Genomic DNA, 22,442 nt, shown 5'->3' with positions numbered 1-22,442 from the left:
AAGGCCTTTTCCTTCTGTCTGAAGGCTTTCTTCCGCTTCATGCGTCCAACCAACTTTAGGTACTGTATATTCAGTACGTACGGTGTTATATGAAATTCTGCAAGCAAATGCTCATGTCCGCACAGTTAGCAGTTGCTTTTCAATCTTATCTGATTTTATCAAGCAATTCATGTATACATGAATGTCATATATGTTTGGTGTTGTTTTTTCGAAATGAACCGGCAGAGAGTTGTCCGTTATATTAAAAAGGAGAAGCAAAGTTTACAAAACTAATAGAACAAATGAACAAAAAAGTCGGAAATGCCAGTTGGATAAGGTGGAAAGACTTATTCTCCAGAAATGAGGTGCCCTAAGTGTCGCGCTCCTGTAGATGCCTAAATGTTTGCCTCCTCTCTGATCCTCTGGGCTAAGGTAAGTATAAATTGCTTGATGTTTCTGAAAATCCACCCGTCGCACTCTTTCTAAAGTTCTAGCAGTACAGGATAATAAGGGATTTTAATCCCTTTTTAGGGATGATTGAGCTGGGTAAAAGAGATCTCCACTATTGGGATATGGTGGTTGAGTGCATCCACCATGAAGAATGCAAAGCTGGTTGAGTGATCCGATCTCAGTGACAGTCCAAACCCTTCTAGAGAATCTGCACTCCACGAATAAATGGTAATGACTTTTCGTGATGCGTCTGCAAAGCAGGCAGAGTGGATTGTGAGGCTATCCTCTAAGAGAAAGCATGTCAGTAGTCCAAAGTCTGCTTTGAAGAGCTAGCCAAGCAAAAAAAAAAAAATCATTTTGGAGGGGCTCAGACCTTCCAGATGATTTCCTAAAACTCGGTGTCAAAGGCACCATAAAAATGTGTGTTTTTTTTAAGTGGAAGCAGCCAAATATTCGCCTAAAGATGTGAGCTTCCAGGTTATGTCATCGCAGACGCTTGGATGTAGCTCAACCCGCTGGACTGCAGTCCAAAGTTCCACCATCTTCGCGATAAAAGCGAGTAGTGACTCCCACCGTGGACTCATGCCTGGTATCCAAACATTATTAGTAATGGCCTCCTGAAGAGTACAACTTTTGGCCTTTGATTTCCAGAACACCAAAGGAGCTAAATCCTTTGGGTGTTGTCCTTGAAGCCAAGCCGATCGCCAGAAAGAAATACGCTCACTACTCCCAATAGTGATGGTGGTACATGCTGCAAAGAGGAGCTCATCTGTATCATTACAAGGGATTTCTGACCCCCACCCCCGACAAAGGTTGGGACTTTCATTGTTGCCAAAGCCATCTGACTCGAAGGCTTTTGGCAAAGCTCTCTATGTTAAGAATGCCTAGACTGCCTAGGCCCATCGGTCTGCGGACCTACTTCCAATTGACTTTACATGTGCCACCCGTCATCTCTTCTGTGCCCGCCCAGAGGAAGCGCATTCTAATATTCTCTAGTTCCTTAAGGATTTGCTTTGGAGGATTTTTGACGGAAAGGAAGAAGATCGGTTGAGAGGAGAGAACTGACCTGACAAGGGTCAGTCCCCCACTCGGCGCCATAAGGTTCGCTTTCCATCCAGTGAGAGAGGCATGCGTCTTATCAAGAATTGGCTAGAAATGTACCCGGTTCAATCGTTGTATTGTTAGGGGAAGCTGAAGGTATTTTATGGGTAAGGCAACCATTTTTGTAGGAAGCACAACGAGGATATCACGCAAGGAGAGAGCTTCGCATCTTATTGGTACAATCGAAGACTTGTGAAAAATTGTTTGTAAACACAAAGCTTCACAAAACATCTTAGGATTTCCACCAGAGTCCGAGCATCCTCAAGCTTTGGAGTTATAAACATCGCAACATCATCAGCATAGAGGGAGACATGTGCCATAGGGGTTTAATTTCTAAAGCGTCTTAGTAGCCCTTTGTCGACCACCATATTAATGAGGCGCTAAAGAGGGTCGATGGCTAGAACAAAGAGCAATGGAGATGGTGGATCTCCCTGCCTTAGCCCCTTTCCATTCAGAATGGGCGCATTCGAGATTTCATTGAGGAAGACCCTAGAAGAGGTTGTGCTAAAGAGGCAGGCGATACAATCACACTAGTGAGTTGGGAAACCCATGTGGTGGAGAAGGGTGAGTAAGAATTCCCAACAAACCGAATCAAAAGCTTTCACAATGTCCAGCTTTAAGAGCAAAGTGGGTGTGTATTACGATGGAAACGACATGCCGTATTTCTAACCGCCATAAAGTTCTCGTGGATGCTACAACACTTTTATAAAAGCACTTTGGCATCCGAAGACAAGGGAGTCCATGTGGGGGCTAACCGCAGCGCAAGAATTTTGGAGATTATCTTTGCTACGGAATGGATGAGACTAATCGGGCGATAATCAGAGATTTTTTTAGTCTCTGGCAGAAGGACAATGTTAGTCGAGTTTAGGAGATTGAACCCCGTGGCATGCAGCTGATAGAAGGCTTGTGCCACAACAACAAAGTTTTCTCTAATAATTCCCCAACATTTTTTTGAAGAAGATTTCGATGAAACCGTCTGGCCCCCATACCTTATCAGAGGGCATGGCGAGGATGACTTGATGGATCTCCTCCACGGTAAAAGGGACGGCCAGATGCTACGAGTTGGCAGAGGTCTGGCTAAACCGCTCCCAAATAAGGTCCATAGACCGAGGCATAGGCTGATTCAGCATCGCAACAAAGTGATCTTGCATGATAGTTGCCTTGTCATCATGGCCGGTGACTCACCCTTATGTCGACTGGAGTGTTTGGATGTGCTAACACCTTTATTGTTTGATCTTCTGTAGTTTCTCATCTCTTTCATTTTGAGCAAGGGGAGTGTATAATTGTAAAAACTATGTTCTTCTCTAATAAATGACATAGCTCCTACCCTATTTTCGAAAGAAAAAACATGCATGGCATATTTTTTTCCAACTACGTTGATATTATTGAACGAAAAGTAGTACAAGAAGTTTTTGGTACATGAGTACATCCCAGCATACTGGGGCGAGATTATTACATGGAGGTAGAGCTAGCACGATGTAACAATAGTCGCGCCAAAGCCACATACTCTGGCGAGCGTTCTTGTATCTGTGGCTCCAGAGATCAATATCGCTGACGGTAGCTTTGATGGTATCATCCCCGTGAATTGAAGATGAGGTTGTTCCTTGAAATCCAGACGCGCCAGAGCAGGATGTCCGACGGCAAATGTGGAGGGAAACCAGCATCCCAGGGAGAGTAGTTCAACAGGGAGACGTTGGTATATATAAATACAAAAAAATTATGGTGGTTTCAAAGGAATTTGAGCCATCTATTTTTTTTAATTAGATGGTTTAGATTGGTTAGAATACTAACTATTATTTAGAGGTAGTATGAGTAGTATATGAGAGGAGTATATGTAGAGTATAAGGGTATTTTTAGGAAAAAAGAAATAGCATAGTAGTTATATCATGTAAATTCATAGGTTTAATATTTAGACTGGCCTGAATGCTGATTATTTAGTTGAATGATTATTTAGGGATTAGGTATAAAAAAAAGATTGCAGTGCCCTTTAATAGTATGATAGGCAAATATTAACACTATTATCGTAATTACAGAAATATTCAATCATATGAACGGTCAGATTAAATTTATGCTACCTCCTATCTATAGATAGTATGAATATGTAAAAGAGCTCTATAAATATCTCTGTGTCTTTGAACGGATGGAAATAAGATTACTTACTTGCATTCCATGCCTTGCGACAACGGAACATTCCATTTTTATGAGAGTATATATTTCTCTCTAGTTAGTTCGCTATGGATGGTGACATGATGATATATGCTGTTCTAGTGGCTGAGCACATTCCTAATCAGATATTTATTCTACTGTTGCCTGACCTAGCAGAATATATACTGCGTCTTTAAATATATATGTAACCAAGCTAAAGTGGTCGATCGATCTACACGCTAGCTATGCTGCAATTAGCTTAAAAATCTAGAAAGGTTGCAAGGCATGCAGCTCTCGCTCCATGTTATGCACAAAGTATCTTGCCAGGTTACATGCCTACTGCATAAAACCCGTCTGCCTATAAAATTGACAAGACTATACTACCAAACTAGATAAACTAGATTAATTGTTTGATCTAAAAAACTAGATTAATTGTAAATAATCTTTGATTTCGTGCATGCAAAAATATCCTTCACAATTTTTATATCTACCTTATAATACAACTTTATGAAGAATTTCGAATGTTCTGCGTGATATCTCGCAACATACCCCTGTCTTTTTAAGTCTATCACAGCTCAACCAATCTTATTCATTTGATCAACTACCACCAACATGTTTTTGATGGTATGGATTTTGGAAAACAATAAGTTCTTTGCCTCAGTTAAATAGGGGTTAAAAAAACTACATATCGTTACAAGAATAGATCATTAAAATTGGGCTCATACCTCCACTCTTAAATAACATATAACCCTTGATTGTAAGAGATTGCAATTGAGCACATGATATAACGGCTTAATCTGATTTGTCCATGTCATATAAAGAGAAAAGCAAAATATATATTAGCTAGGGCCTATTCAATCAATAAGATCTCGCGGGCCAAGGCCAAAATAGGAAGGATCAAGCTCAATAGATCTTCCTTAGTGACTAAGGCTTAGAGGCTTCTCAGTTAGGTTCGTCTGGTCACTTCTTCTTCTTCTACTACCTTGGACATGCATGCATCGACCAACCCCCAAGCCACCCATGCCCAAATCTTTCCAAAGTTGTGCTTTATTTTGCCCAACAAATGATGCGCTTGCATGCGTCTCTTCTCCTACAGAGAGTGCCTACTACGATTTTATTTATTCCTGATGTAACTTATCAACTTTTTCTGCAAGGTTTTGTTGGATCCAAAGTGAGCTTTGCGGATAACAACGTAATGTAGAAAAAAGCATAACGATATCGTTAAAAAATAACAACACGATTTCTTTTGGATTTTATTTGCATTGGAAACACGATCTCTGTTCGAAACACGACGGTTTGATCGGATGGCTCAAAACATCTGAAAGCCTCTCTCTTTTTTACAGCTAGCTTATATTTCATGTCCTGACCAGTTTATATTCAGTTTGACAAAAGTTTAACCTCCCAATTCGGCTGATAAACAATCCAGTGATTACATTAAACATGTATATTGATGCCGCAAATTAAAGTTACATGGCAGGACAATCAACCTGCCCATGCAAAACTTTTTTTTTTCTAAAGAAGAAAGTTGCCACGTCAGGTTAGCACTGAGGAGTGGGGCCCACTGACCATTGAATCGCCTATAAATAGGGGCCTTCCTACACTTGTTCCCTCCCTTTTCCCTCTCTTACCACTCGACCCCCTCTAATAAGCTGCTAATTACCATTCTGCCCCTGGGCAATTAGCAGCAGCAGCAGCAGCCATGGCCCTCCCGCTCCTCTCCGACCCCGCCCTCGAGGCCTTCCTCTCCGACATCGGGTTCGGCCTCGTACCCGAACACATGCCGCCGCCGCCCGATACTCCGCTTCAGGACACGACGACGACGCCGCCGGAGGAGGAGACGTCGGCCTCGGCCTCGGCCGCTGCCGACGAGGAGCGGCGGCTCCGGCGCAAGATCTCGAACCGGGAGTCCGCGCGACGCTCCCGCGCGCGCAAGCAGCGGCACCTCGAGGAGCTCCGCGCGCGCGCGGCACGCCTCAGCGCGGGCAACCAGGAGCTCGCCGCGCGCCTTCGTGGCCTCCAGGCGCGCGCCGCGCTCGTCCGGCTCACCAACGCCCGGCTGCGCGCCGAGGCCACCGCCCTGGGCCGCCGCCTCGCGGCCGCGCGGCGCGCCATAGCGCTACGGCAGCTCTACGCCGCCGCCGGCTTTGAGCTGCAGACGCTCGCCTCGTTGATCGTGTAGGCACGTGGGGGCATGCAATGCCATGCATGCACGTGCGGGTCTTTTTTGACCGGGTCAACTGGAACGAACTGAAAGGACTTTAATCATCATAAGCAGCAGGATACTCTTGTAGATATAGTAGCAAGCAAGCAATTCTTGATGAAAAATGAACTGCGAGAAATTGGCACATGTGGAACTATGCACGATTTATATATATGCACAGCGAAACTCTTCTAAGAATGCCTATATATATACTCCATTCATGCGCCTCGTTTCAACCGATTTCTTTGCGATGAGATTTGGCTACTCGCATCGATATTTATGCTAACATGAACGACCTGTTCGTCTCGATCAATTTCTGGTTTGATATGTTGGTGAACTATATGCATGGTTACTAGGCTCTTCTCGCATTTTGCGCGCAGTGCCAAATTCTGTGGGGGGGGGGGGGGTATAAATTTGGTACTTGTCACGCTCAAGTTGAGTTCGCGGTCATCGACGTCGGCCGAGAAATTGCATATATGCTTGAAAAAGAGAGAACGAAAGTGATATGCTATGGTGCATATATTCTGCAATGTCTCGTGCTTTGTTTTAGTTTCCGGGGTCGTTCATGTCATTTTCAAGCTAGGTAGAACGGCGACGCCCATGGCGGCTTTGTTATTTGCTAGTAGCAGCTGGTGGCGCGTCGCCGTCGCCACGTTGAAAAGACGGCGGCACAGGTGATGTGTTTTACGTCTCTTAATTGTAGCTTGCGTTCGCTATTAGCTTGTACTCTCTCCGGTCATAAATACTTGTCATTTTGATTAAAATTCGATCAAACTATTAAAATTTTGATCATCAATATTTTCATAATATTTAATTGAGTAAATTTAAAAAATATACAACTATTTTGACATATATTGTAGAAAACTATAACTTTTTATGCAAATTTTAAAAATCTATAACTATTTTAACATATATTAAAAAAAACTACAACTTTCTCATTATGGACCCACATGTCATCCTATATGTTATGTAATATGAGGATTAACTATGGACTCACCTGTTGACAGAGGATGATAGATAGGTCTACGGTGAGAAAGTTGTAGTTTTTTATAATATGTGTCAAAATAGTTATATTTTTTTCAAATAGACACTAAAAATTGTAGTTTTTGTAACATGTATCAAAATAGTTATATATTTTTGAAATTTACTCTATTTAGTTTGAAAACATAAAAATCGTAGATGTAGATTTATCTTGAAAAATACTTTCATACTATTATATTTTATTAGATATTATAACTATATTCTAATAAAAAAATAATGATCAAAGTTGCACATTGAAGATCATAAAAAATAAAAAAACAATAAGTATTTATGATCAGATGGAGTATGATCTTGACACTGTGTGACACACAGTGAGGCTGACATGGGTGGCCCACATGCAACGTATGATGATGTTGGATTTGGAATGGTACATGCATCTGCTACAATAACCACAAAGTTTTTGTCCCAAATAAGTTAAAGTAGATTAGAGATGAAACCTACTAGATTCAACTAAAAAGATGATGATAAAATAATAATAAATAAATATACTAGTAATAATAAAAAATTAAAAGCAATAACATAAAAGTAGATTGATGCGTAAGTTATATTTCTGGCACATTGATTGTTAATGTGGGGGAATGGTACCGAGTGGACCTTTGTTCGTTGACTTCGACCATAATAATCAAATTCAGAAAACCGAAACAGCAAGGCTACCGTAAAGGTATGTGTAATTGTATTTATGTTTTGCAGAGTTAGACTTGAGAAGACATAGCGAGGCGCAAGGGACGAAGCATGGAGGCAAGGCACGAACGCTGAAGAAGCCCGAAGGGTGTAACGAAGGCTTGAGGCCAAAGGGAGGTGATATGAGGACCTTCGGTGATAGAGTGAAGGCTCATTTAAAAAGAGGCTCACAGGTTAGCTGGAACCTGATGAGAAAATGACCAGAGGGAGATCGTCATTAGCCTCAACAGAGGGTCCAGTGCGGGTCCCCTTAGGACACATGTCAGGATTGGGTTGTTTAGAGCAATGTAAGTAGATAATGACTGCAATAACTCTAAGATATTTTCTAGCGTTAGAAGGAATATTCCCTATAGATAAGAGATAAAAATGTAATGATGACGAGAGTGATTGAGACGTGACTAAAAATATCTCCACCTATCTAATATAATAAAAAAAACAATTATTACACGGACCGTTCCGACATTATTTACTGTGTTACATCACAATCACACCAGCTAACTTCCATGCGCTTCTGGCACATGCATCTACTTTTGGAAATTATACATATTGTAAGACGTCTGCACATTCGCAGTAGATGTTGAGATCTAAGTGCTTCAGCAATAGCCGTAAAAAGTAGTTTCAGGTGCATCTTCAGATGCCATTCTTGTTGTTTTCTTCTTGTGATCAACCTCTTGGATGGTAATGCTGTCGATTATATATTGTGATGATGCATGCATGATATATGAAGTAGATAATTAAGTGGAGATAACACTAAGTAATAATGTAGGAAGTTATTATTCTTGCGCATGTGTCTATACAAACAAAACAGCTTTGCTAAATTTTTTACAGTTTGGGTGACAAGCCCATCTATCAAAGCTAGCCCACTCAGGCCTTCCAGCCCAATCAGTGTTTCTATTTTCACAGGCTGGTCACGCAATGGCAACAGTTGCCGTTGCGCTTCCTTGTTTCGCACAAGCTCATGGTCACACTTACCATCACAAAAGTGCAGTAAATTTATTCTCCACAGAAAAGCACTAGCTTATAGTTACTGCATCGACAATCTTGCACAGTTATTGCTCTGAAGAGCTTACGTAGGAAATGTGCAGATGCATTGTGTGTTGAAACTGAAAGAAAAGAGGGCAAGAAGCAAGATGGCGTCATTCGCTATGCATGGTGGCAACCTCAACCTGGCTGCAGCAGAAAAAGTAGATCGATGTGGATACAATTCACAAGCAAGCTGCTGGTTGCGGTGGTTGCAACACTGCAAGCATGCAATGCTGGTTGGTTTCTTGCTTTCAGTGGGAAGATTGACAGAAAAGATGGAGAGACTAGCTGGAGGGGACAAAAGATCCTGCTGCAGCAAACCAGCTACTAGTACAGCAGGATTGTCCAGCTCGGCAGTCCATTCAAATCTGTAACGAGTTCCATATGCATTCTCACCAAAATTTGAAATTTGTAGCCATGGCTATTTGCTCTTCCTAGTCCTACCACACTATGTATATAGCTAGAAAATCACAAACCCAGAAATACCTCCATTTGTCGTCAGCTACAGTGTAACAACAGCAACCTGTATGGTCAAATGCATACACGAATATCGTAGGAACGGAATGTCAGTCGTCAGACCAGACATTCAGTGTGCAAAAGTTTCAGAGGGAAAATTTGAATCTGTGAACGCCAACATTAAAAAATGTAGCCTACAGATGGATCGAGCCGCGAACAAATAGCAGTAATAACAAGCACCTACATCTGCATGCTGTTCAGTGTTCGTCCTCTTCTTTTCCTAGCTGTGTTGTGTCCTTGAGACCCTGCATGGCTCGTTGTTGTAAGCAGTAAGTTTTCAGCTGGTGGTGGTAGCGGCAGACCGGCAGTAATGCATAACAGAAAGGCGACCGATGGAGGGACATGCAATGCACGGACTCATACACAATTCTGCAACTGCTGCTCCTACACACAGACACAGCAGCTAACAGCTCCTCTCCTCATGCATGCATGTATGGCCTGCCCCGATGATCTGAGCAGGGGAAAAAGAAAAGTTGCCCGGGGCCTACTAAAAGGGAGGAGGTGCCAGCCATGGAGCCCATCTGTTGCAGGCCTTTTGCATCCTTGCTAGCTGCAGTTGCAGTGTGTCCCCTCCCCTCTCTTGCAGTTGCAGAGCAGGCTGGGTTACATAGACAATCAAAGAAGGAGGTGCATGACTAGTAGTGAATAGTAGTCACTCGTGCTGAAGAATTCTGATACGATGTGGGTTTTGAATCTCTCTCTGCCTCTCTGGGGAAAGGAAGGCAGGCAGGGAACCAAGAACAAGCTAGCTAGGGTACTACTACTAACTGATAACCTGAGCAGCTGCATGCTGCTGACCTTGCAGTCTGTGATCGATCGACACTGAATCAGCTGCGGGCATTTTCATTTGTTTCAGCATGGAGCCTTGCGCTTGTCTCTTCCCTACGCTAGCACTGTGGCGTACCCGCCGTTTCTGCATGAGGCCTGGTTAGTGCTTGTTTAATTGCACACAGAAATCACTCTTCCAAGTAGCATCTTGCTCACTGTGGACTGTGGAGCATACAACATCGGCGTCAGATCAAAGTCCAAATCTTTTTTGTTTTTCCTTTTTCTTTCCTACTGCAAATGCAAATGCAAATGCATGCGCCACATGACTCTCCACCACCATCTATCTAGCTTTCCACTATCCACTAACTACCTTACACACACACACAGAGGAGCATTGTTCTGTACCTGTAGTAGCACCAGTCAGCACAGCAGACACCCTTATGCTTTGCTCTGCTTTGCGTGTAGGTGTAGAAGAAGTAAGAGAAGGAGGAGGAGGAGACAGAAGAGACATGTCCACCTTTATATGTGCATCGGTCGCCATCAAAATCGACGGACTGAGAGAGATGATCCAGAGCCTACTCTACTCCATGACTTTGACTACATCAGAGGGAGCATGATCGAGTGCCCTCCTCGACTACACACACTTGCAGCTTTCAACAGCACACGCCCCTGTCTCTCTTTAGCCTCAGCTTCCCCGGATCGAGCAAGAATTAATTCATCAATGGCCAGCAACTGCGACGGCAGGAGGCTCTCCGAGCTGCTCCAGGAGCAGCAGGAGCCCTTCCTACTCCTCCACGGCGAGGCACTGCTGTGCTGTTCGGTGGCCGAGGCCTGCGGGCGGCGGCTGCGTGGGCTGTGCGACCGCGGCTCGGTCAGGCAGCGCCAAGGCGGAAGCCATGGCGGTGCTACGTCTACGTTGGGCAAGGCCGTGAGGAGGAAGCTGCCGCTGCGGTGGCATCTCGCCGGCTGCTTCTCCTGCGGCGTCCGCCAGAGATTCCGCCGCCTGCCGCGCGATGTCTTTACGGAATTCGACGATGACGGCGGCCGCGAGGAGGACCAGGACGGCGGGAGGCAGCTCAGCCCGGTGTCCGTCTTGCAGCTGCACTCCGACGAGGAATCGCCAACGCTTAGCAACTGTAGGCATTGATCCTCCTTGCGCCAAATCTTGTCATTAATTCACTCTCTAATCTGTCCCTGCATTTTTTATTTTTTTCTTGGCGCTGGTCTCCGGTAACTTTCTTAACCCCACTCTGTTTCTTGGTACAGGGGAGGAGGACGAGAAGCCGTCGACCTCAGGGAGCTCGCCGCCATCCGACCACGACTCCCCATGCTTCACCTTCCACAGCAACCGCGGCAAGATTTGCGCAGCTGAGGTAGAAGAAAAGGAGCAGAGAATCGTCTCCGCCTGGGAGAGGATCGCAGCGGACATCTCCCGGATTCCGAGGCTGGTGGAGCTCGACTTGGCCGGGTCAGTGCGGGAGTGGAGGCGGCACGCCGGAGAAGAGGAGGCCAGGCGGGTAGGGGAGAGCGTCGAGGCCATGATCTTCGAGGAGGTCAGATGGGAGGCCATGCGTGACATGCTCTGCTTTGCGTGAATTTTCAGTCGAAGCATGATTTCCCGCTGTAAATTGGGATTGGGCACAACGTCTTGTTGTTGATGATTTCTCACAAGGAAAATGAAAATCATATCGTGGTCTACTTGATGATGGAGAGTTAAATTCGATGATTTTCCACTCAATTCAACATAGTTTCGAAATGTACCAGCAATGCCCTGGGCCCAATTCATCAGTGAAAGTTTTTTTCTTTTTGCGAGTACAAGGATGACGCATTCATCAATGAAATATTAGTGACAAATCCTGAAAGAATCGACACTCATTTTCTTTTTCTTTTTTGCTTGTGATACACTAGTAGTGCGAAAAAGGAAAGGATAACTCAGCTGTAGAATGCTACCGATCCTCCAACTACAGTTCATACTGCTGCTGCAGTGTTCCATTTTACTGTGCAGCATTTCTTGGACGATTCTCTGCATTGAGTCCTCCACTGCAGAGGATCCATCTCCTCGTGGAGTGGAGCAACAGGATCCCGATCCGTAGTTGAACTACCTTTACTATGGAGTCAAAGATGTAACCAAGAAGCTAGTGTGTTAAACTAATGCCACCACCAACCCATCTCCTCATGGAGCAAAAAGGTAGATCACGTGATGGAGTAGGGACTAACCTAGCACAAATGGTAGCATCCTTGGATGTTTTATCTTTCAGGGTGATGCTTGATAACCCTGTCACACACTTTACAATTACAACTGCATGTTTCTTCTCTTCTGATACAGTTGCTGCTCCCCATTTCAGAGGCACAGCTGACTAATATATGTATTTTGTTATTCTTTTATGTAAAAAGGAAGAAAAAAAAGATGCAAATTGTCAGATGCTGTAGCTGACCACTTGAGGTTCGATCTGATCTCGTAATCTTCCAGCTAATTATGGTCCAAACAGATAGCCATTATGCATGAGCATGATTCCACCATCTAAAACTGACCTGGATCGCTCAGTCTTTCAGTACAGTTTAAGATTACTCTGTTTATTTCTGCAAGGAAATGAAGAGGAAGTGGTCCACTTGGATTCATCTGTGAGTATAGATTTGGAGCAGATGATCCATGCTCCGACATGCAAAAGTCTGAAGCGGCAGTTGGAATCAGACAAGGCAATTTTATTGACATTGGGCGATCAATTCAAATGTGCATTTGCGTGAAATTTTACTAGTGCTTGTTCAGTTAATAATTCACCAGAATTCATTTTATACTACTTCAAATACAAACTAAGTATCATCTAAGAGCTTTTTACGGTCCTTAGAGAGAGGGCCCATGTTAGACAGTGTTAATCAGAGAAAGCATCTGTTGCTTCCAAAACATCCGAATCCACTTGCTTGAGATATCCTAGCCAATTATTAGTGAACTGTACCAATTATTAGCCACAGGCATAACACTCTCTCCTCTACACGTGCAAAGACGTGCGTATTAATTCTTCGTTGTTCATCCCTTGTATTTGAAATGAACTAGTCGCGCGTGCATGTTTAGTGATAGGGAAAAAAGATCATTCTCCATATGTCCATGTGGGGAGTGCAGTATAGCTCAAAAACATACTTGATTCTGAAAGTTTCTAGAACTATGGAGTGTCACAAAGCTTAAACTGATGATGAACTAGAATGGTGACCCGTGTAAATTGCGCCGTCTATAGTTGATATAGCTTTGACGTAACTAAAATCATCTCAATAGCCTTGATATAATACATAATGATATATGGCTTTGTTGGTATCCCTTGCCACGATAACTTATCTCACTCCACGATCTCGTACCACACAAAAAAATAACCCATATTTTGATTTCTGAATTTTCCTAATGAATTCAATCAAACGTAGCTCCTTGCCAACTTGTTAGCGTGGTGCGCGCCTGAAACCTGGTTTTCATGTCGTGCCTCTTCATCAGTGTCCCTTGTCGCTACCAGAGGTCACGGCCGTGTAGGTCGTGCCTTGCCTTGTAGCCTACGTCATGCCACGAGATCCGTTGTGTAGTAACAAATTTATTATCTGGTTTATAAATTTCCTTAATGAATCCAGTCAAACAAAGCTAAATTTAATTATGCAACATAAATTACCATTGCTCCATAATTAAAATGTATTCCCCTTATCATGTAAATACGACCAATCTCAAGTAGGAAAGCAATGTTGATTCAGACCTACCATCATGTGCTTCTCGAGCACTGCAACGCCGAAAAAAGATGACATGAACATGAGCTTAAAAAGGTGTCTTCTCACTTTACCCATGATTCAAATATATCACATCACCGTAATATTAAAAACATGACTAAGTAAGTACCTTAAATTCCTCAGCTCAACTGCTCGGCCTGCTATAGTTGCTGCAGCTCTGACGGTCGCGCTCGGCATGCTCAGCTGCTTGCTCCCTTCTATCTCTGGTGCAGCACGACAACACCCAACACCTTTGGTTCGTCCAGGTTCTGCCGCTCAACTGCTGCCCGCTGGCGCACAGATTGCCTTTGTTTAGGCATGCTTGGCACCGAACACCTTCTATCTCTCAAGGAAGCCCCTCATGTCCTAGGACCATCTCAACCTCTTCGTCAACGCCTGTCGATAGCCTTCGTCTGGTTCGTGTGTTGAGGAAGAGCGTTGTAGGGCTTCGCCCGCAGGGGACTTACGTGACTCCCGATCCGGTTCTGTTCTCCTCGATTATTCTTGTGTATAGATATTGATAGAGCGTGTCAACAAATCAATTTGGTAACATAGATGGATTGCAATCGCACTTCCGTATTGAAAGTGTGGTAGTATCTAAGTCGGATTCCAATCTATTTTCCCCCATCTCTTTCACATATCTTCTACGAAATCTAGACTGTTATAATAAGGACCCATGATAATTAATGCCATAGATTATTCTCCTTTTTTAACAATTAACGTGGTAATTTTTAGGCTTTGAGAGCAAAGGAGGTAGCTTCTTTTAACTTTGCTTTACTAATATAATAGATAGAAGGTAACGGTTGTATTTGAGACGCAGGAAAGTGAATTGAACATATTTTTTCTTTTGGTGTTTGTTTATGGAAGGAGCTGAGAGTCTGAATCACAACGAAATAGTTGCTCCTCTTAGCTACTTGTGGCCATGGGTATCAAGCGAAACAGGTACCTGTTAGGTATTGGGTCACCCTGCCACGCAAATTGAGCACACAAGAGGCCCAAGCAACCACTTTAACCCTGGATTGCAAGTTTCAGACGAGAGAGAAGTAATGTAACGCTGGCAATGTATTGCGATGCAAGTATGCAGCCCTGTATTCCCAGGATAACAACATTTCCAAATCTGATGCAACTAATCTTACCTGAAACTTCCCTGTCAGGGAAAGAAAAATAAATAAATAAATCCATACAAGAAACCTTGACCGTCCAATGTATGTACCGTTTTCGAATTATTTTCTCTGACGCGTATAGTTTCTTTCAAGTACGGGGCATCGGTTGGGTTGGGCTGGCTTGCAATCCAAAAACTGCGCCTTATGTGGCATTCTCCCTCTTCATGCCATTCAACTGATCAGAGAAAAAGGAATTTTATTGTTGAGAAACAACATGCTTATTATTCATTTGGAACTAATGCCTTGTCAGTTCCATCTCATGAGCTACTTTCCGTGCCATAGTAAGTAGCAGCGGTAACACCAAAATCCTCTGAATTCTCACAGCTACTTGTAACAGGTTGGGACTTGGGAGACGAATAACGAATTGGAACAGAGTCTAGTTCAGAGTTGCGGACAGCAGGGGACACTTTCGGAGAACTCAATGATCAGTTCCGAGTTCTGAAGGTCTGCCTGAAAGTACAGCAACATCTGAATCTGTTGGACATATGTAACTCTGCTTATACTTCGCAATCTTGGACAGAAACCATAACTTACATGGATCTTTTCATCACAGTGATACATGCACAAACCTGCAGTTCTTCAACAGCTGCGTCACTTCTGACTGACTGAATCACCTTTGAAGAGGCTTCTTCTGTTAGTAATCAGCATTGCAGGAGCACTGAATAAACAAACAATTTGGAGAACCAACATGTGCTCGGGAAATAATCAGAATACAACAGACAACGATCAATGGTTACAGTCTCAGCCAATCTCTGCCTTTATCAAGTTGGCACTCACAGTCATAGCACACAGATGCATTTCCTGTCAGAAGCTAAGGCAATCCATCTACCTAAATGAAAAGGAGGTGAGGGATCGACATCGTGGACAGAGAAACATGCAACTCACACATAATCTGAACCTAAAAAGAAGATGAGATTGCAAATCGATCTCTTTTCACAAACGATGCTTCCTTCACCAAACATAAAACACACATTTTTTTCGTTCGTATGTCTTCACTCTCTAATTGATTCTAGTAACCAAACTTAGAGCAACGAAACAGCACTAGCAACAAACATACAAGAGATGAAAAGAGAAGATGGAGTGGTCGATTAATCATCTCTAGGATCCACCTCCGGCCGTTTAGCCACCTTCACCATGCTCTGCTCCACAGCTCCACCGGAGCCCTTGCAGGAGAGCCCGAGCCCGACCCACGTGAACCGCCTCCGGCCCTTGGGCTCCGGCCGGGAGCCGGCACCGCCGTCCGTCCCGCCTCTCCTGCCACTGCTCTTAGTGCAAGCCAGGTACGCGGCGAGGAACGGGTCATCCTCCGGCCGGACGGCGCGGGCCCTCGAGAAGCTCCTCGCCCCCTGCATCGGCATGGTCCTTGGCCGGCCCGGCGGCGGTGGCACGGAGAGCCAGCGCGCCGGGGCCTTCGCCTTCCTCGGGCTCTCTGGCAGCGTGTCAGGGGCTTCCACGGGCGTCGTGATTGGCTCCCCTGAGAAGACCACGGTGGCCGGCATCAGCGTGGCTTCCTCCTGGCCCATGGCAAGGTACTTGTTGCTCCCTTGCACACACGCAAAGACACCGACTGACTAATCAACCTGTCCTTCCTTCCGATATGGATTGGCTTCGCTTTCTTGCTGTGTTACTTGGCGTGACAAGAGGAAGAGGAAGAGGCTGTTGGTTTCCAAGTTGGGGAGAACCTGCCTCGAGATGAGGTTAGCAGTCACTACTAGCATTGGAATTTAGTGGTCATGGATGCATGCCAAACGTATGAGCAAATAGCATCTATGCTTGGCAGTTACGGTTTAGGAGTCAATTAGGACATGGAAGACCAATGGATGGGTGGGTGTGTGTGTGTTTCTTCGTTCTCCCCTAGGTGCTGCATGTTATATAGAGTGAACAGTGATGGAAGGCGAATGGAAATAATGGAAACTGCGTTGGCCTTCACCTGAATTGTTTTCTACTCATGTACGTACGATCGAGTGTATAAATTAAGCGTAGGAGACTAGAAGAAATACAAGAGTAGGGCAAGGAATTAATAATGGTTGGGATTAAGTGCAGAGGATTACATGTTCGTTAGGGTAGATGGGGTTGGCTAGCTTCAAGCCTTCAACACATCTCTCTCTTTCTTTTCTAATTAGTATTGATTTGATTCTTCTTCATCTTTTGAGCTCTGCCTTGGATTGGCTGATTGCAACAAAAGACGTGTGCCAACTGCAGCTAAGTACAACGTACTCTGGCGGCAGCACTTGATAGATTAGCATACCTGGAAAACAGTATGTACAATAGGTCAGTAGCATAAACATGTGATCGTGCACACTTCAATCCATGGAAAAATAATTTCCAAAGTAATATTATACTGTAACCATGCTGCTGGCTTTATTGTATTTGGATTGGATAGGTGCAAATGGCAGGTTATAGTCCCAAAAGCCCTCTTGTGACCCTGCTACGTAACAATACAAGAGTCAAAGCACGAACCATGACTTCTATGCATGCAAATAGATAAAACCAATTTTGAGTGTGAAATGTGGAGGAGGCGCGATTATTGGGCATCCACAAGGCGAAGTCATATTTCTTTCGTGCAACTTCATAAACATACGAAAGAAAGCATCTACAATCCCAATTCATTACCGACTGTTACAGTCACGAGCGTGGCTTGTAGTATTATCCAAACATTTTATAAACCTTTTGAACAAGAATACATACACTTGTGACGAAAGAATTTTAAGCGTTGAATAATTTCTCACGTTTTGTGGATTGGGTTGCTAGTTTTTTCTGCATAAACAGCTTAGTTTTTTTTTTCTGGACGACCACATATACAGTAGTACAAAATATTCATACAGCCAGTAACTATCAAGGAGTTGGGAAATCCTTCTCATGTATGTGAGAGGACATGAGAAATGCCAAAACCAGCAATGTTGATCGCCACTGGCATCCAAGAGGATCATCACCAGACAGACACAAAGATACGAAACAGCTACTGTTTACAAACTGTATAGCTTTGTCTTCAATTCTTTAACCATTTTGGAGTATTAATCATGTAAAAAACAATGTTAGTTGGGAGGGATTTTGCCACCATAAATCTTAATTTCAATAATTTGATCATGATGTGAATGGTTCTAATTCATGGGTATTAGTCCTAAATTAGTCACGCATGACTATTCCAACGATGTGATTAGATGGCCTGCTGTTCCACAAATTCTAGTCTGTGAGGATGGTTGGAATGTTGACTGGCCTTGTTCAACAAAACAGGCAACGCAAATGATGAAACTTCCGTGCCAGTTTCTGATTCGCACAGGTTTGTACAAGCTTATCAGAAAATGACTGGAATGATGAAACTTCTGCTCTCTTTTCTGTACCTTCATCTGATAACAATCTGTTGTGTGGAGAAGATTGCTGTTGAGAATACAGGCTACCTGTAACGAATAAAATTTGAGCAACCTACGGAGGAAAGCAATATAGTCACAAAGGCTAAAGAAAGGAATTTGTTCAAAACTAGCACTTTCATATAGTAGGCGGGCATTCCTTTAGATTGCAACAAGCATACCAGCCAGTCAAGTCAACTACATTCCTGACCAAATTTTCGAAAAATATAATGTGTGCACATCAGGGCAGCTATGGTATAGCAGCATTCAGATCCTGGTGTCATAACCATTAACCAGCAGACGATATAACAATATTTCTCTCATGGATTCAAACCATACAAATACCATAGCAAAATTTGCCAGATCTCCTTGAGGCTCCAAAACCGTGCTCAGCTCCTACAGCAAGTCACAAGAAAGATGTAGACCTAATCATTTTTCTTTGATGATTTCTTGTGAGGCTTTTTCTGGGGCTTAAGCTTATTAGATTTCGAAGACATGTCTTTGTCTTTCCTTCTTTGCTTTTCCTTCTTCACCTTGTACATTGTAATTGCCTGGTTACAAAATTATTGGCAGCAGCTGTTAGCTCACTCAATCAAACAACAGGGAGGAACTACAGAATTTAATGTAAGACACTGAATCCTGGAGCTTGCCTTGCCGACATCAATCTGCTCCTCAGAGCTTTTGGCAAGTAGAGAGTTTAGGATTTTGTCATTTTGCTGTTTCTCCAAGTTGCCCATTCCTTTCCCTTCAACAACAGGGAGGAACTGCAGAAACAGCACAATTTAGTTAGTGCACAATATCAGTCTACAAAGGCAGGGACTCAAAGAAAGCAAAGGTGTTCAGATATAAAAACCTTTCTATGTTTGCCAGGGTGCTTTGGAGGTTTCTCGCCAGGCAACTTTTCGTCAAACTTCCCACCACTTGCTGTTGCTGATGAAGCCATGCCAGCAACATCCTCAAGATCCTCTTTTCGAGATTTTTTTGGAAGATCAGCTTTAGTTCCTGTGATGGGCAAAGCTGTTGCAGCAAGTTGTATATGACTGCAGATAAAAAGAAATTGGGGAGCTGTTAGATGAAAAGCTTGACCTTATAATATACTGTTCTGAATAGTTCTACAAGGCTCCTTTTTAATGCAAAAAGTAATTCAAAACAGATTGTTACTAGGAAGGATAACCACCTTGGTAGAGCACCAACTTTTGCAGCTCTCTTTAAGTTCTCTAGTCTGTTCTTTTCTTGCTTTTCAACTCGCTTCTTCTTATCATCCCTTCTTTGAGCAAAAGGATCAACACCAGGCTCTGCAACAAACAAATCATCGATCACGTTCTCGAAGAAACAAACGAATCATCATTTATAAGGGAATCAGGTTGACAAACCATGTTTAGGACACATGCATTTCTGAATGAGTATCATTGATAACGAGGATTTGTCAGATCTAGACAGTTTTAAACTACAAAAGTAATTACTTATATAGGACAAATGAAGGTAAGCATTGAATATTTAAAATGCTGGACTAAGTCAGGGTACATAAGCTAGCTTCAAAAGAAAAATTCAGCGTAAACAAGCAGAAGCAAGTTGCAAGTAGGTTGTTAAACAATTACTATGTAGCATATGATGCTGCAATAGGCTACTAGATGAGGGGAAAGGCAATAGTCTTGCTGCAGGGCACAGGTTTGTTGGCAAAAGTTCAAGACGACAAATTACTAACCATCTGTTGCTTTGGCTTCAATGATTGGAATGTCTTTGTCATCGTTAACACGGTCGTAGCCATAAGTCCGCTTCCAGGATTGAGTTTGCTCATCCCATTCACGCTTGTTCTTCTTGCGCTTTGTAATCCCTGAAAGTAGCATCCATATATTCATCCAACCAGAAGAGAGAAATGGACTTCCAACAAAAACTCATTTAAAAACACATCAACAGTAGAAGCAATAATAAATGATCACCTTTCATCTTTGCAAACTGCTCCCATTTTGTAGGAGGATTTGGCTTTGGTAGCTGTTGACAAGAAAAATAAATTAACGTAGTGAAACACCTCAACTATGCATTCACTATGTAGCATATGATACATCAACATAAGAACCATTCGTTCAGCTTGGTTTCTACTCCCATTGACCATACAAACTCGAACAAAAATAATGCACCTTAGCTACTAGCTAGAGTTGCATGTCAAATTTGAGTTTCACTCTACTCGCATGTTTGACAAAACACCCGATGTTAAGCACGAAACTGAATGTCAGTATGAGCATATGCATCCTCGAATCCCAGTCCAATCTAATCTCATAGGCACAGCAAGTTAGGACGTTTCACTTTCTTTCGCACGCGCAAAGCTAAAAATACTAGTACAGTTTTATACGATTGTATGGCAGATCAACAGCAAAGGATCTCTTCTCACATGCTTCTCGCGGGGGAGGCGTGTGGTGGGCGGCGGGAGGCGGACGATGGGGCCGTCGCGGTCCTCGTTGGGCGGCAGCGCGAAGAGGGCGTCAGCCACCGCCTGCGCCAGCTCCGTCGCCTTCCGCAGGCACTCCTCCCTCAGCTCCTCCCTGTGTCCCTCCACAAGCCCGGTTTTTTTTTTTTTTAGTTTTGGTCAGGAAACAACTCAGAGCAAGAAGGCGCCGGAAATTACTGAGACAGGGGCGCACCTGGAGGAGGGGGTAGCGGCGAGGTGGTGCGACGGGTCGTATGCCATGAGATTGCCGAGGTCGAGCTCGCAGCTGGCGGCGTCTCCGTCCGTCATGGCTGCGCCGGTGCGTGGTGGCGGCGGCGAGGGACTAGGGCTTACTCGCTACACGCTCGCTCTCGCCGACTCAAGTCGTTCTGGGCTCCCTGGATTAGGGTATTTCAGGATGTTGGGCCTTTAACGGGCTGGATCGGGCTTTTGGGCTTCCGCCTGGAAATCCGAGCTAGTGCGGACCACAACAACATTTTACCTTTACCTTTAGCATTTACCTTTAAAGCTCCTCAAGGTAGAGGATTCCGGAGCTTTTTTATTTTTATATTTTTTTAACATAAAAATTTATTTAAATGTATTCTGAATAAAAAGATTTGCAAAAACAGGCGCTACCGCCCTCTTATGGGGCAATTAGGCCCTTACCGCCCTCTCATAGGACAGGGCGGATAGGCCTTACAGCCCTACCGCGGTGAACAGTACTCCAAATTTCAATTTCTCTCATATCTTATCTGTCTAAAATAGTGATATTTTGTTGCTTAAAAAATCCTAAAACTTTTTGTACGTGTTCCATAATCCATGTGCAAACTATTTTAATTGAATTTACACAAAAATCATGTGTATAAATTAAACTAAAATTCTTCAAAAAGGCTACTTTTATAACTTCTAATAATTGTTAGTGCCTCAAATAAATTTCTAAAAATCTGGTAAAATTTATTAATATTCTTCTTATGTGATGTGATAATTTCTACCACTTATTTTTTTTAAATAGCTTTTTAGACAAACTAAAAGCACGATTTTTTAAAAACAAAAATAAAAATCCAAACAACCAGACCTTTAGATCAGATCAAATTGGTAAGCCCAAAGACATGCCAACGTTGGGTTCAACATTGTATCCTTGTATCTGGCTGTCATGCTGCACAAGATAACAGTTGCATCATCACTTGGACAAATAGTTATGATCCAGAAGGTTCCAGCCTAGGTGAACGAGTACGACTGCGGTAATTTGACGCCCGCGGTGCTTCTCAGCAATGACCAGAAGGATTTGGCAATAGTGCAGTTCACGAGCGCATGGAAGGAGGTTTCATCAGTTGCCTCACAAACGTCACAAATGCCCGTTTGTCTCAATATGTCGCCTAAATAAATTAGCCCTGTGTGGCGTGTAATCAAGCAACACACGCCACCAAATATACTCTTATCTTTGGAGATATCTTTATTTTCCATAAAGTTTTCCACAAGGTATGCTCTTCTTTCTCGTAGCCATAAAATCATCCTGCAGGAAGTACTTCCCCTTCAACACACGCGTACATAAGGACTCATGTTTTGTAACCAGTCTCCATCCATGCTTCCCAAGAATGGTGACATAAAAACTTTTTGATATCCCCAAAACCGATTCCTCCACGGGTTTTTACGCTTATTTTTTAATCTGTTGCAGAAAATATATGTAAAAAGTTCTCGTATTTTCTTTCTTTTTAATTGAAAACTGTGGGGGAGGTTCCCACAATGATTTAATATTTTTATAAAACAGGAGCAAAGCCCTCAATAAGTCTTACAAGAACCAAGAAAAAAGTTCTTGTATTCTGTTTGAGAAATCAGATTATGTTTTCATAAATTTTGTTAGGGTA

At 43.2% G+C, this 22,442-nt stretch overlaps 4 protein-coding genes across 4 annotated transcripts; 2 read left to right on the top strand and 2 right to left on the bottom strand.

Annotated features, from left to right (window-relative positions):
• Positions 1 to 5,299: 5,299 nt before the first annotated feature.
• LOC133906671 (ocs element-binding factor 1-like) lies at positions 5,300 to 6,045 on the top strand. The gene has a single exon (XM_062348638.1). It carries the CDS (start codon positions 5,375 to 5,377, stop codon positions 5,852 to 5,854), a length of 480 nt encoding a protein of 159 aa, XP_062204622.1. The 5' UTR covers positions 5,300 to 5,374; the 3' UTR covers positions 5,855 to 6,045.
• A 4,580-nt stretch (positions 6,046 to 10,625) lies between these two features.
• On the top strand, positions 10,626 to 11,765 carry LOC133906082 (uncharacterized). The gene is made up of 2 exons (XM_062347861.1): positions 10,626 to 11,040; positions 11,171 to 11,765. The coding sequence occupies exons 1-2, from the start codon at positions 10,626 to 10,628 to the stop codon at positions 11,497 to 11,499; spliced, it is 744 nt and encodes a 247-aa protein (XP_062203845.1). The 3' UTR covers positions 11,500 to 11,765.
• A 3,751-nt stretch (positions 11,766 to 15,516) lies between these two features.
• Positions 15,517 to 16,649, bottom strand: LOC133905713 (uncharacterized). Its single transcript, XM_062347473.1, has one exon. It carries the CDS (start codon positions 16,326 to 16,328, stop codon positions 15,894 to 15,896), a length of 435 nt encoding a protein of 144 aa, XP_062203457.1. The 5' UTR covers positions 16,329 to 16,649; the 3' UTR covers positions 15,517 to 15,893.
• Positions 16,650 to 18,271: 1,622 nt separating this feature from the next.
• LOC133906642 (ribosome biogenesis regulatory protein homolog) lies at positions 18,272 to 20,976 on the bottom strand. Its single transcript, XM_062348594.1, has 8 exons — positions 20,792 to 20,976; positions 20,542 to 20,692; positions 20,093 to 20,144; positions 19,858 to 19,986; positions 19,330 to 19,447; positions 19,006 to 19,192; positions 18,803 to 18,916; positions 18,272 to 18,703 (listed from the first exon to the last, which is right to left on the bottom strand). Exons 1-8 carry the CDS (start codon positions 20,884 to 20,886, stop codon positions 18,578 to 18,580), a joined length of 972 nt encoding a protein of 323 aa, XP_062204578.1. The 5' UTR covers positions 20,887 to 20,976; the 3' UTR covers positions 18,272 to 18,577.
• Between the last annotated feature and the right edge of the window lie 1,466 nt (positions 20,977 to 22,442).

The sequence above is a fragment of the Phragmites australis genome, chromosome 23 (genome assembly GCF_958298935.1).
Source record: "Phragmites australis chromosome 23, lpPhrAust1.1, whole genome shotgun sequence".
In the NCBI taxonomy this organism is placed as follows: domain Eukaryota; kingdom Viridiplantae; phylum Streptophyta; class Magnoliopsida; order Poales; family Poaceae; genus Phragmites; species Phragmites australis.
The sequence above is the reverse complement of the archived record's forward strand: the minus strand, read 5'-3'. Positions and strand labels throughout refer to the sequence as shown.